The sequence below is a fragment of the Chroicocephalus ridibundus genome, chromosome 5, assembly GCF_963924245.1.
Source record: "Chroicocephalus ridibundus chromosome 5, bChrRid1.1, whole genome shotgun sequence".
Classification (NCBI taxonomy): domain Eukaryota; kingdom Metazoa; phylum Chordata; class Aves; order Charadriiformes; family Laridae; genus Chroicocephalus; species Chroicocephalus ridibundus.
The window spans coordinates 49,654,862-49,669,933 of record NC_086288.1 but is presented as its reverse complement, the minus strand read 5'-3'; the positions used below and the strand labels follow the sequence as shown (position 1 = coordinate 49,669,933).

Here is a 15,072-nt window from a genome sequence, read left to right as displayed (position 1 = left end):
AGCACAACATTAGAAATGGGAGGCGCAGATTTTCTGACTGTTTTAGTTCACTTTAAGTTTAGGAATTAACAGGGTGCCTAGACTGGAAAACCAAAAGAAAATTCTGAGCTTTTTTATCCCCTCTTCTGCAGTTGATAGTTTGCTGCTGTAATATACAGCAGTCATGAGTTTTGTTGACTGGAAAGTTTATTTTTAATGAACAAATGTTAACAAATTTAAATTTCCTTTAAAAAATAAGACTATGCATTCAATCTTTTATTAATTTTTTTTTTTAGTAAAGCAGATATTTATTTCCAAGTTTGTTGGACTTAATAAGAAAGTTTACTTGGCTAATAATTTTGCAGTGGTGATACAGCGTAAAGCTTTGCATGCTGAAGTGAAGTTGTGTGGTTGAAACACCTGCTGGTTTCGGTTTGGTATTTTTAAAGGCTGGGTTTGGCACCCTAAGAGCCTGTTCTCTGTTCTGATAGTGCAATGTGTTTGTGTATCACTTTATTAAAAAAACAGTGGCTAAATGGATGCTCTTCTGAACCTCAGATTTTAGCTGGACTAAATTGTTGGGGTTTTCATCCCCTCATTTTTCTGTACTCTCTAAAATAATAGTCTTTGGTGCTGGTAGGAATCAGTGTCGATTTATGCGGGGGCATCCTTTCAGAACAAGTTCCCCAGAGGGTTCCCAAAGGTTTTGGTCTGTATGATGTACGCTGGGGAGGGGTATGCAAAAGAATCTGGAAAAAGCTCCTCTCCCCACCCCCAAGAAAGAAAAAAGGGAAAGAAAAAAGGGGAGGAGGGGAAAAAAGAAAAAAGGAGGGGGGGGGGGGGAAGGAAAAAAGAAAGAAAAAGGGAGGGGGCAAAAAGAAAAAGGGGGGAAGAAAAAAGGGAAAAAATAGAAAAGGGGGAGAGGAAAAAAGGGGGAAAGGGGAAAAAAGGAGGGGGAATAAAGGGGGAAAGGGGAAAAAAGGAGGGGGGAATAAAGGGGGAAAGGGGAAAAAAGGAGGGGGAATAAAGGGGGAAAGGGGAAAAAAGGAGGGGGAATAAAGGGGAAAGGGGGAAAAAAGGAGGGGGAATAAAGGGGAAAGGGGGGGAAGAAAAAAAGGGAAAAAATAGAGGGGAAAGGGGGGGAAGAAAAAGAGGGAAAAAATAGAGGGGAAAGGGGGGAAGAAAAAAAGGGAAAAAATAGAGGGGAAAGGGGAGAAAAAGAAAAAACAGATAAATGGGGGGAAAGGGGAGAAAAAGAAAAAACAGATAAATGGGGGGAAAGGGGAGAAAAAGAAAAAACAGATAAATGGGGGGAAAGGGGAGAAAAAGAAAAAACAGATAAATGGGGGGAAAGGGGAGAAAAAGAAAAAACAGATAAATGGGGGGAAAGGGGAGAAAAAGAAAAAAAAGATAAATGGGGGGGAAAGGGGGGAAAAATAGAGGGGGGGGGAAAGCGGGGAGGGCAGGGCAGGGCGGGTGCCGGTCCCGCGACCCCTTCGCCGGTCCCGCAGCACGTTCCCCACCTCCGCGGCGGCGCCGCGCCGCGCCCCGCCCCGCCCCTCCTCGCCGCCGGCCGGGTAATGAGCTGCGCTGTGGTTGGCGGCGGGCCGGCGGCGGGCGGCCGTCATTGGCTGGGGGCGGGCGGCTCTCCGCCCCGATTGGTCGCGCCCGCCTGCCCCGTATTTTCAGCAGTAGCAGCAGCGGCGGCGGCGGCGGCGTATTCCGGTGCGGAGCCGGCGGCGGGGATGCAAGGTGGGTGGATGGGGGTCCCCGACCCTCCCCGGGGGCGGCGGGCAGCCGGCGCCCCCGGCCCTGCGCTGCGCGCCGGGGCCGGATCGATTTGTTATTTTAATCTTATTTTTAATAATTATGATTTTTATTTCCCCCCCCGCCCCACCTCCTCCGGCGGTGCGTGGGGCGGGGTGCCGAGGGGGCGGTGCGTGGGGAGGGGGGCAGCGCCAGTGGCCACCCCCTGCCTGCCACAGCATGCCTCGGGGTAGGGGGGTATTTTTTCGGGGGAGGGGGGTAGGAAGGTGTTTTTTGTGCGTGGGTGTGTGCGTGTCCCTGCGTGGGGGGCGCGGGGAGGGGGAACAGAGGCCATTTCTCAGCAGAAGTTTGCCCACCGGGACCCCCGGATGCCACCGGCGCTGCTGGAGTCACCGATTTTATTTCAATTTTATTTAAACCGGGGCGGGGAGCGCGTCTGCGCGTGCTGGGCTCGCCCGTCCGGCTGGCGCTTGGGCGGGTTTGGGTGGCCACCGGGCTCGCACGAACTTTTTCTGGGCGCGGAGTTTTGCGCTGCGGGTTTTTCTCTGGTTTTAAAAATTGATGTTTGCGCGTGTGCGTCGAAGGGCAGAAAAGTAGATCCGAGTCGGCTCGGGCCGTCGGCGGGTCCCCGCTGAAAATCCTGGCTCCGTCCCATAAGTTATTTCTGTGTATTTGCTAAACACTAAATATCCGTTTCCCTTTTAGTCTGAGATTATGCATAATTGGGAATGGACGTGATGATGTGTTGTTATCTGAACGTATTTTGTTTGGTTTAAGTTTAAAATAACAAATGCGAAGTTAAATAGCCTCCATTTTTATCTTGTCTTGTAAATCTGTTATATGGTTCAGGGACAAATTTGGCTCTGTATTATTTTGCGCTACATGTAATCTCTATTCTTCGTGAGGCTTTTTACAGTCAACTGCCTTGATTATATTTCTTCTGTGTATTTCATCTCATATTAAAGCTGCATCCACCTTATTAAGTTCTGAGGTTCCTAGCGGTTTTCCTGCAAAAGTTATTTCTGTATGAGATATGTTTTACGACCGAAAAATCTTCTGACAGATTTTGCAACTTTTCTCTGTGGTATTTTGCCTGAGTAACGTAGCGGTTACGATTGGGCTGCGTGATTTCTGTGCCATCTAGTAGATAGCTAGAAATTTAAATATACTGTGTGGCATCCCCAGCTGGAGGCAGTACTTGAAATTCTAGTATATTTGCGTGATCATTTCTGCGATACAAGTGAACAGTGGAAATTTTAGATACAAATTCCTCATTTGAGCGGGTTAAAAATCAGTGCCTGAATGTTTCTTTTGAATAAAATTGCCACTGAATCTTTAAGGTGCCCCATGTAGAAATTTGGGTTAGAATCAGCGGTACTGCCAGTGAAGTCAGTGTGATCTACACCTGAGTTTGCTCGTGATGCTGTTAACCCCTTATTGTGTGTTACAGAGGCAGAAGGATGCTTGTGGGTCCAGGCCTATTGCTAGGCCTGAAAACTTCATTTTTTGTTGCTAGCCTGAAGCAGTAAAGGTTTTTCCAGGGAGTGACAGAAGAAATTCGGTCTGGCCCCACTGAGCAGGAGCAGCCCCTGCACCTCTGTGGTGTGGGAAGCAGCCGGAGGAGCTGCGATGCTGCAGCTTCACTGGTCCTCGCCTCTCGCCCGCGCACCCACGGGCACACCGGCAGCCCGACTGCTGGCAGGGACTGTGCCAGGGTCATCCTTTTCATAAAAAATAATGATGAATGGAAATGGCACCTGTTGCGTCACCGGCGATTTGTCAGCTCCTAGAAAAAATGGGGCATACCCGCAGATTTATGATTATCTACCCAAATCTCTTAGGTCGTCTAAAATGATAGATGTCTAGGGAGTTTTAATTGAATTCAGCAGTGCATTATATTCAAATGGTTGTGGATACTTCAATATGAGAAATGTGGATAGCTATGTAGGAAGTATTTTTTTATTATGAAATAAATACTATTTATGCAAGTGATATGTACTTTTAAAACAAAGCCAGCTACAGTTCAGTAGCTACTGTTTAAAAGTAGAATTATCCATGCCTACATTTTATTGTATTTTGATTTCATTGCATAATAGCATGCATAATTTTCCTATTTTATATAAACTTTCCCAGAGCATCCTGAGAAAACGGGCAGAATAATGTCTGTGCCTAGTTGATACCTACTGAGACTTCTTTAGCCTAAATAGCAACTTCTGATTTCTAATAGCATGTAAACAAAGTGCTGCAGCCAGGCTGGCAGGCGTCGCCTGCTTGCGGTGCTAACAGAAATAAGAAAGATGACGCGAGTGCTGCAGAACTGAATTACCCCTCCACGCCTCCTGCTTGTTTTCTCACCCAGGCAGGTGAGAGAGAGAGCAGATGAAGCCTTTTCTTTCCCTCTCGCGCGGTACCCGGTCGCTGCTCTGGTACCACGCACAGACCCAGCGGCCCCACAGGGCTGAGGGAAACCTTGTTGTTTCTTACTCGTGCGCTTAACTTAGTAAATGTTAGCAAGTGTAAGCTATTACCCGAAAGGAGACGTGTGTTATTAAAAACATATCTTTTCCAACTATAAATAGGTAATAAACTCTTAATAAATATTTTCTTTTAAATAATGAAACAAAAAAATCAGGCTAAAAAAATTAAAACTCGAGGGAGGGGGTTTCTTTCTTTCTTTGCCCCCCGAAATATATGAGTTGGGTAACAACTTAGACTCTAGTGTACGCAAGGAGTTTCATGTGGATACAATGAATCTGCTAAACGAGGGTTACTGAAGGATCAGCGTCAGTAAATGCATAAACCATGAACTCATTAAAAAGCAGTCTCTGAATTACTTCTCTTTTACTTACCTATGTGCCTGCATCAAAGTATCAAAGTTTTAGCAAATATCGTTTAGCTGTTTTGTTGGTGGTTTTTGTTTGTTTTTTGTTTGTGTTTTTTTTTTTCCTTGTGACTTTGTTGGATGGAGAGAGAATATTTCCTCGGTAAAGCATGAGGGATTATTGACTCTTTTTAGCTGGTAGTTTCTGTCTAATACTGATGTGACTTATAGTAGCACTTTTACCTGATAGCAGCAATGTTTATTGCAAAAAGTGTAATTTTCATATTTAAACACACACTGTTAGATTGGAAAACTTTTAATGACAACTGCATGGCATGTTTGTTTTCAAATGGTTATGTTGAATGATAGCAGAAAAATTAATTTGCAGTTTTTAAAGATCTGTGATTTTTATATCTGTTATTTAATAGAGCTGTAATGTCATCATCCAGCGCTGCCAGTTCAGTATAAAGTGCAATGTGTAACATTTTCTGGTGGTAGAGTTGCTCTAAGTGGAGAAATAATTTAAGCGGTACAAGGATTTTTATAGCCCTCTTGTCACAATTAACTGTGTTTATGAAATATGAATTTACACAACATCTGCCTTTGGGGGCCGGCGTTCCCATCGGAGCCCGCTCACTTCGCAGACCGGCAGCGTCGTGTCTGAAGCGTCACGGCAGGGACTGGAGCCTGCGCCGGGGATGGGCAACCTGGGCAGTGAAGTGATTCGCTTGATATATATTGTTGGGAAACTTGTGGAGGAAATTCAGATGCTTTTCAGTATAAAACCTTCTTTTGGTTTCATTTTAGGAAGGTGAGTGGCTTAGGGGCAGCAAGGTCCCTGACCTGTAACTGGCTCATCCCATTCTCACTCCCTGTGCTGTCTCCGTGTCCCTCTAATTCCCAAGCTTAAAGCGAAACCAAAATGGATTGGACATGTGGCACCCTGGTGGGGTGGGATTTGGGGTCTGGACTTTATTTCCTGAAGCTGAAGATGAGGAGGTGGATGGATCCAGCTAGACCTTGCAAGAGGTGGGGTTCATCATCAAAGCGATGGGCTGTCTCCTGTAGACCCTCCTCCTCTACATGCCTGTTAGTGGTCACACCCTTAGCGATGGCTAGGGTTTCAGGCAGAAGAAGGGAAGAGCTGGCATTTTATGAGGTTACACCTAACACATTTGTCTCGTCATGGACCACTGTGTCTTTCATTGTTTCATTTTCCTCCAGCACTTGTTCTGCTCCTTGCCCCTCCCGGCACAGCTCAGAGATGGTCATCATTATCTAACTGGTAAAATCTCTGTAATCATCACAGCAAAAGCAAGTTTACAGGAGGACAAAGTAGCTTGGGGAGATACTGATGCTCCTCCTCGGTAAGACATGGCTTGTGGGGAAAGATCAGGAGGTGTTTTAGGAAGGATGCAGTTTCCTAGCGTGGGCCAAGTTGGGGCAGAAGTAGCTTTTCATACCAGTGGAAAATGGGCACAATGGTGAGAGACTGTGAAAAACCTTAAAAATAATTCTGTACCACTTCTCCCACTTTTCATACATCACCTGTCTTTGACTAGTAAATGTTTCAGATCTGGCACTGTCCCTCAGGGCAGAAGCTGTGTAATGTGTAAGGTCTCAACCCAGCTGGCTTGTCAGGATATGCAATATTCAGTACATGGAAATTGTTCTGCAACATTCACAGTAAGTGCTGTTGGCGCAACGTCCTGCGGATTTTGAGGCACAATATTAAGAAACGAGTACTCAAACTAGAGATTGTACCGCTTGGAAAGTACGGTGTGACAATTCGTCTGGGCTGTGGAATCGATCCTAATGCTCACTGCAAGTTTTGCCATGATTATTCATGGCAAAATAATTGAGCTTGTTCATAAAGCAAGCTGTGTTGTCGTGAAGAATAGCAGCAGACTGTGCTGACTGTTACCTTTACACCCAAATTTTAGAAGATGAAGTAAAAATAATACCAAGTGTTCTATCTTGGTGAAACCACCCAGCAGAACCTCCTCATTTGTGTACACACGCTTGGCCCAGCCTTCTGCTGCTGCCTCCTGGGGCTTTTCTGCTAATTGTTCTCTTACTGATCTTTGCAAATTATTATGATTGCTAGGTCAAAGTGAAAAATTACGTGCAACAGGTTGCTGCTATAGTGGAGATCAATCGTGTTATCTTAGAGTGAGTTTAATCTGGTGAAGGAAAGTCTCCAAACTAGTTAATTATCTCTTTTTTGGTTTAGTGTTCTATAAAATGGGAATAATCATCATAATAAAAGGTGCTTTAGGACTTAAGAAATATTTCTGAAGCACTTAGGAATCATAGTTAAAAAAATAATTGCCTAGTAAATTGTCAACTTAATAAAATGTGAAAATAAAAGATCTAGAGTGTATTAGGCTTCATAATCATTTAAATAGATGCATGTAGTTTATTTACCTACTCAGCAAGAACTAACAACCATTGAAAGCAAATAGTTCTTCAGGAGAACTATATTTGCAAAATGAAATTATTTAAATCAAGGTTTCCAGTTCACTAGTTTAAATTACTTTTACATTTATGATTCAGGCTTTGATTTAAATGATACTTTGTACTGTTAATGTTCAAAATTTATCATCAACACTGAAGCTGTGAACACAAAAGACGTTCTTGGCAAGACTTGCAGAATGTAATGTCAGTACTTTTCTCTGGAATACTAAAGATTTAGAAAACAAAACCTTCCTCTCGGCACTTATGACGTTTGATATCTGTGGGGAAAAAACAAAACAAGCTGCAAACTTTTGTACTTTAGTCAACAAACCGATGGGTGTCTGTTCCAGTGGCCTTTAGCTAGGGATAAAGGGGCTGGGAAGAGGTTACTGCCAGCATGTGCCTTTGTGGCCATCGGTCTTTTTAGAATAGGAGGAATATTTGTAAAGATTTGAATAAATAGCATCAATCTCTTCACCAAATATAAAAGGACTGATAGTATTTGCCATTGCTTTTGTTGATTAGGAGTAATACCAAGAATAAATCTTGTTCTGCATTACCAGCAGAAATACTGTGGAGTCCTAAGGACTTCCTACAGCTTTTTATTCGTTTATTGTTCTGCCTAGCAATTAAATAAACAAAACCTCTTTAGATTGTCTTTACACTTGACAGATTGGCATTTGTTTTTCTCTCTGTTTGAAAAAAAACAACCAACAAGCTGAGATTTTCTTGAGTCAGGAAGGAAGTTTAGAGCAAAGGTTCCAGAATTTGCGACTCTCATTCTTGTGTTACCGCAACTGGGCACATGGAGGGGAAGGTGTGTGCCTCAGATGAGAATTGTGCGTAGCCTTGCAAGCTGTGCAAGGCTGTAAATCCTCGGACCAGCTCTGCTTCCCAGCAGTTTTACATGGATGCCGGTGCGGCCACGGCGCCGTGTGGTCCCAGGGATGTGGGAGCCGTAGGTGTTGCTCAGGCAAAGGCATTGTGAACATCGTGTACTCGCCTCTTCTGCTTGATCTCCTCAGGATGGTGAAGGGGGATGGCTTTCTCCTGACTCTCTTGGACTGCTCACTCTTTTCATGGGACCAGTGTATGCTCAAGGATTTCCCAAAATTAAATGCCTGTGGAATTAGGAGCAGAGGGATTAGCTCTGGGCAGTGATTTACTTGCCTTTCACCTGCCTTCGGGAAAGGTTGCAAACAGGGGTCTGATTTGCACCGGTTAAGAAGCTGCGATTTCAGCTTTAAATAACGATGCTTTAACTTGTGATTTACATTTGTATGTTTAAGGAGTAAATACCAGATTGCTTACACAAGTGCTGTAAATAGTTACATAAAAATTAAAAAACTGCCATTAAATTACTCAGTTTAAAGAAAAAAAAAGACGAAAAAAGAGAAAAGTAGTCTAGTAGGCTACCACTGTTTCATGTATGGATGCCTAAAATAGATTTTTAAAATCTGTAGTATTTTGAAATACTGTAATGTTTCCGAACGTTGAATTGCTGTTTGAATGTCCATATTTTATTGTAGTTTTGTACCTTCCTATTTTCATTCTTACTCATAATATCTTTAAATAGAATAACCTCTGAGTTGTTACTGTGATACATTGGTACCGCACTTTCAAAACCAAGATCAATAATAATATTTCTTATCCTCTCCAAAAATACAAAAAAATCCATTATTTGGTGAATTGTTCAAAAATGGCGTTTGGCTCATTTTGTGTGTACCCACTTCACTGACCAGAATGACAGTGGAGGCTTTGTTTAAATATTTTTTCCTTATTTTTTTTTCCCCCCACTCCCACCCACACATACACCTGTTCATCTAAGTCTTTTGGGCCAGACATTGGTTTATTTGGTTGGGCTTCACAGCTTCCTCCCCCCCCCCCCCCCCTTTATTCAGTTAACCGCTTGTTGTCAGTAGTTCTGGCACATCACCTTGTTTTCTGTAGGCTGCCTGTGGAAAAAAGGCTTGTTTCCAATGGCAAAGAGTTAATCTGGCTCGGAGTGGGATTAACTGTTGCGGTAGCTCATGATAAACATCTGTTGCAATACTCCCAGATGAGAACATTGCTTTCCAAAGTATTTACTGCACATTTTGAACCCGTGCACTTTACTTGTGGTTTTATTCCACACACCACCCGCCCCCCTCCCACCCCCCCCCCCCCCAGCCCCCGCACCCCCATTCCTAAATTCTTTTGAAAGGACATAAATACAAAGAGTGTATCTCAGAGTGTTTATTTCATGATAGAGAGAAGGAAATGTGATGATTGAGTTGTTGTTCATGTGCCTAAAGCCCCCGAATATTTCTGACTGGAGTGCAGAAGCGTTTGTGTTCCTTAATAATAACCAGCTGCAGGAGCTGGCTCCTGGGAGCACTGCCAATGTGTGCCAGTGCTCCGCTGTGGTGGCGTCCTTGGGATGCTGGTCCTCTCGGTGTTTTCCTCCCGCTCTGAATTTGGCGAGATAAAACCGGTGGGGAGGAGTGGAGTTTTACTTGGACCTGGAACCCAAGGGTGGGTATATGGTTGGAAGCGTTTAGACAACGGGGCTTTGCCGTTGAGGGAACCTTCTGCTACTTTGTTGGAATATTTTTTTTTAAAGTTTTTAAACTTAAATAAATATTAAGTTCTAGATTTAGTGGATCAAATAGTGACAATTTCCCCTGCAGCTGGCCTTTGAAGTTAGATCTTCCAGCAGCCAGTTCTTGCTGTAGCTGAGGATCCGGGAGCAAGTGAGCAAAGCAAGATTTGGGTAGGTTTTCCCAAACCATCAACAACCTTCTCCCCCACCCAAACCACAAAACCTAATCCTGCTTGGTGTCTCTGGGAAAATAACATTGGAAAACAACATGAAATATCTTAAACGGTGGCTATTTCCCAACAAATCATTTTTCTTTCTTATGCTAATAAGGATGATGCTTTTAACGAAATCATGTTCAAAGCATTTTCACCCATATTTCTCATCAGGTGAAAAATATTTTGCGCAAAATTTCCTATGCTTAATGTTTCCTACTGCTATCAAAGAAAATACCTGAATACTTTACATATGTGCTGATTGTCACCAGAATTAACTCGGTTTGCATAGCAGTGTAAAGAATGTAGATGATGAAATCGGGGACTTCCACGCAGCAAAGCTACTTGTAGTAAAATGCAAGAGTCTGTAACTTTACCTCTTGCTGATTTCCTCAGGTCTGGCAGAAACACTTGTTTTAGCAATAAATCTGTAAGAACAGCCGTACTGATTCAGATCGAGCATGTCTAATTCAAAACCTTGTCTCTGATGGTGATCAGCAGCAGGTATCTAGGCAAGGGTACAAGAACAGTGATAAAGTGATAAAATCTAAGGGGAGGTTTCTTAGTTTACCAGTTTTATGGTGGTACCAGGATTTTCAGAATCTGCTTTCTAATCATAATGCTGAAATGACAGATGTGTGGTACTTAACAGCCTCGGCTTTCTCTTAGAGACCATGATAGCGATAGGAGGATAAAAGAGGGAAAAAAAATCCTGAAAAGTAATGGATAGTACGTAAAATAGGGACAAATAATGTGATAGACTGGGGAAAAAAAGAAAAAGGGGCTATGTTACTGCATAGTACATAGAAACAGCAGAAAAAGGTTGTCTTGTTACCCAAGAGGCGGGGGCCTCCTGCGCCGGAGCTCGCTGAGACCCTGCTCTGACGGATTTTCTGGCATCACCTGCGTCCCATCATTTGGGCACGGGGGAGAGTAGGGCATAACCAGGACATGGAGAAAGCTGGCCTGAGCCTGGTCCGTGGCAAGAAAGATGTTAGAGGGCAGAACAATGAAGTGTGGGAGAAGAAACAGATGGGAAAGGGGAACGAGAGCGATGGGAGTGTCAAAGAAACCTGTAGAAGCTCTGGATTATTCTCAGTCTGTAAACATCTGTCCATTCAAATTAATGGACAAGAAGAGTTGTATGTGTAGGGAGTATCTTCTGCGGGTTTGCACTGAATCCCTTGTAGTGTTGCCATACTTTTCCCAGGCTTCAAGACACCCAGGTTTTATTTTTAGTGCTAGCCTGGGTTCTGTTTTGCGGCAAACCTGTTCCAGCTTGCTGCAGTCATTACTACCAAGGCCATCTAAATAGCAACTTGAAAATACTTAAAGCAATGTAAATAGTAATAAATTATTTTGTCTTTGTGTGGATTAAAAGGTACACCTAGGATGGTCTTGTTCTTGTTTTTTTTAATGCTATAGAGCAAAAGCATGATGAGCCGTACGTTGCTGGCATACAGATGTAATGGTGCTGTACTTTAAATAACAGACATGAAGGCGTTGTGACTAGGATATTGTGAATGCTTTAGCATTCACTTCTTAAAAGTAGATTTTTAGCCAGCTTTTACAAAGGTGTACGGAAAACCGTTATTGACTGTCTAAAGTGAATTCAAGAATAATACTAATGAGGAGGTGTTACAGTGGATGAGGAGGTGTCACAGCGATCTGCTCACCAAAATAAGTCATATTGCAAGCTAGCATCAAACTCAACAAATTCAGGTTTTATTGTATGTATCAGGATGAAGAGAAGATGATGCATTTGAGTATAAAAGGGCAAAAACCATCTTGAATTTAAACACAGTGTACATAATGCTATGAGCAAGGGGGGTTGGTAGAACCAGAGGAAAGTGTGACCTTACAGAAAGGATAGCTTCGTCTCTAGGGAAATACCAGGCAAAGGAAAGTTTTTCAGCTCGTAGACAAGGTAGGTACAAGATAAAAAAAACCAAAAAAACCCCAACAGAGTGGTCATAAATAAATTGATATTTTGATATATATGTGTATACAAATAAACCTATTATAAGTTAATAGTATTGATAGTATTGTGTATATTATATTAGAAAAAAGTTTCATGTAATTGAAGGGAAAAATATGGTGCATGTCAGGATTGAGTTTCATTTACCTTTCTAAGAGGATTATGGGCAATTGATGCTTTCTCAGTTCCCCAGAAGGCTTTTCCCAGCCCGGCACTCTCAAATCCAGGGAGCCTGGAGTCTGGTGCTGGATTTCCCAAATATGTGCTATAGAAGGTGCTTTGATTTACACCCTGTTGTTACTGTGGCAGGAAGTTAATTGTGCTCTCTCTTTCTTCAAAGTTTACCTTTTCTGCTGGTTATCTGTGCTCCCGAAGAACCTGAGTCTTTGTGTGCTTCCTGTTAGTAAATAAAATGAAATGCAAATTCCACTGTTTCTACTCTCAGTAGGAAAAAAAAGAGCTCTAACAAGGTGTATGTAAAATAAAAACTTAAAAAATATAATAATCTGGCATCTGCTTGTTACTATGTAGCTTTTTATTAATAGGTTTATAAAGCTAACATGTCAACGTTTTGCCTTTTTCTCCCCATCGCAACAATGTTTCTTCTGTTTTTTTTTAAAGATATCATCCAACCCTTTTAGAATAAACAAACATTCTCCAGCTTCAGTCTGGAGGATGCATTTCTAAACCATACAGAGGAAATTTTTATGGATGGTTTTGTATTTTCTCTTCTGATACACATCTCCACATTTGCCTACCAGCTTTGCAAAGTCCTCTCTAAACATCCCAATGATTTCATTGGCATGGACAGATAACGGATGTGCTGTATTTTGATGTTATATATTTAACATAAAAGAGAATTTACCCTTGAATTTCAACCTTCACTCAAAGAATTTTGCTATTTCTATATCCTCATAGATTGACTTGCCTTTCAAAAGAAGGTTCCTCAGAATCGAAGAGGAATCTGGTGGCACATTTTCACCTCAGTTTACAGTAACTTTTTACACTCGGACTTTATGACCTTCTATAATTTTGTTGTGGTTTCTTTAGTAAACAGAAATAGTCCTACACTTCTGTTTCTTAAACGCCTCTCATACTTCTGCTGAGCTGGTAATGGGTCTGTTAGTATTGTTAAAGTATTAACTGAAGAATAATAATTGCTGTGCTGTAATTGTATTGAGTCTAAAAAAGCATTCTCATAGAATATTAATGAGAGCCTTTTTAAGTGTATGAATTATTGTTCTTAGGAAACAAAATTAAACGACCTCCCCCCCAGAAAAAAGTAAAAAAAAAAAAAAAAAAAAAGAGAGAGAACCATTCTAGAGGAACATAAGAAGAAGAATCAATAAGCCTTCGATTTGGTCTTTAACTCCGTTGCTCCTCCTCCCCTAACCCCATTTATGCTTCCTGTAGGTACCACCGAAGTCTCCGCACCATATGTGCTCCGGTACCTAGGCACAACAGGGGGCTGGGAGCCGGGTGGCAGTTTTAACAATGAATTTTCTTTTTTGCGTTTATCGCAGCCTTAAATTACTTTAACCTTATTTAGTCTTTAAAACTGTGACTATAGAGCTAATATTTTATGCAGCATCGGGAGGAACTGGAAACGCTTTTCATTGCTATGCAAAATGCAGCTGGGGTATGGTGCAGAATTAACAACACGGAGCTTTGCTGTTGAAAATGTGAGCAGTAGTTTATTTTCATTTCTGTCATTAAATATCTTATTACCATCTATTTGTTTTTCCTTTCCTCTCTCCTGCAGTGCAAAAAAGGGTGATTACTAGAAGGTAGAAATTGCACAACTGCTGGAAACTACCTTAAATCAGTGACCTTCGGTTGACCTCTGCAACCGCTGGTGTGAGCCTGGTGGTTTTTTCAGAGCTAAGTTAGTACCTCCGTGATCATCTTTCTTTCATCAAGTCTTATTCAACTTTTATACTGAGTTGCTGACTTGCAAGCAAAATCCAAATATACAAATAATTAAAAAAAAACCCCTCTTGTAAATATAAAGACAGTGCATCAGTACATAATAAAGCTGCAGAAGTGTTTCCCGGGACTTGCTTGAGCATTTAAACTTTGCAGTTTATGTAGCGTAATAAAATTTTCCGAATGTTTTTGGTAGCAGTTATTACTAAATAGGCAAATAAGCTGCTGTTGCAATACTTGGGTTTTTGCGGACCCATTGACCTGAATGAGAAATACAGAGGAAACTTTAGGTTTGTCGTTTGTTTTGCGATATTTTGAAGGGGCTTCAGTTTATATTCTAAAACATGCAATTTCTTTTCCAGTCTTGTGTATGAGCTCCTTGTCATTCTTTATTCTCCCCTGCCTGACATCAGTTTCTCTCTTGTCCATTTAAAACTGAAACTTGAAAAACTGCAGTTTTATACTTTATATTATTCTTCTACCCCAGAGCTGTTTTTAGTGTCTTTATTGCAAGTAGACAGATGGTGATATTTGGTTTCTTGTCAGTTTTAATGAATATAGATAGGAGTGATAAGAACATTTGCTTCGTTTAGCAAACTTCCTTTTCTGGCTTTTAATTAATGAAGTGCTCACTGGTGTGCCGCTGCTTTTGTATATAATACAGTTAAATCTTATATACGATTCGACTCGTAGTGTCGGATAACGAAAAAGAGGGTGAAAATAACTTCTGTCAATATCCTTTAAAGTTTACTTACACAGACTTTGAACACTGCAGACATCAGAAATGTAATGTGCTCCTACGAGCCGCCATAGCAGCATCCTTTGTTTCTTTTGTATTTTGGTAATATTTTCTTTTTATAAAAGGAAACTGAAGTCAAAGGCCTGCGTTTGGTGTTGCCGTTAACCTTGGGTGAGGTTCAGCTCTGCTTCAGAGCAATTTGCTTCTCATGCCGATAGAGTAAGATCCACAGCAAAAATTTGATAAAATAGGAAAGAAAACCCCAGCTCTTCAAGCTTTTTTTTTTTTTACTGCGTTTTGTCCTCCTTTGGAGAGAACTTGAACATTAATCCTAATATTGATTTTCTTTTCAAATAGTTTGATTTCTGTGTTAGCTTAGCCCAGACCTTATTTTAGATTCTTGTAAACTATTTTAGATTCAATTTTTCTTAAGATCTTTTCTCCTAGGGTTTTTTTCCTTTCTTTTTGTTTATGTTGTGGTTTTAATAGAGTCAGAATCTGTGCTTTCAGCCTAAGTTAAGTAATTTCTGCCTTGCCATAGCAGCCTGAATTCTTTAATGGTAAAAGTAACCATGTTTGTCTGTATAAAAATATGTCAGTGGGTAAAGCCTG

General features: G+C 41.6%; 1 protein-coding gene across 3 annotated transcripts in view; it reads left to right on the top strand.

The window, feature by feature from the left end:
* Window positions 1-15,072, top strand: part of CTBP1 (C-terminal binding protein 1) — a 249,744-nt gene that overhangs the window by 90,151 nt on the left and 144,521 nt on the right. Inside the window, exon 1 of one of the 3 annotated variants that reach the window (XM_063335180.1) lies at window positions 1,598-1,731. The exons of the other annotated variants lie outside the window; for them this stretch is intronic. Within the exon in view, the coding sequence (XP_063191250.1) occupies window positions 1,725-1,731 (7 nt within the window). The 5' untranslated portion in view covers window positions 1,598-1,724. Of the gene's footprint in view, window positions 1-1,597; window positions 1,732-15,072 lie in introns of those variants that run through there. 3 annotated transcript variants of the gene reach the window in all.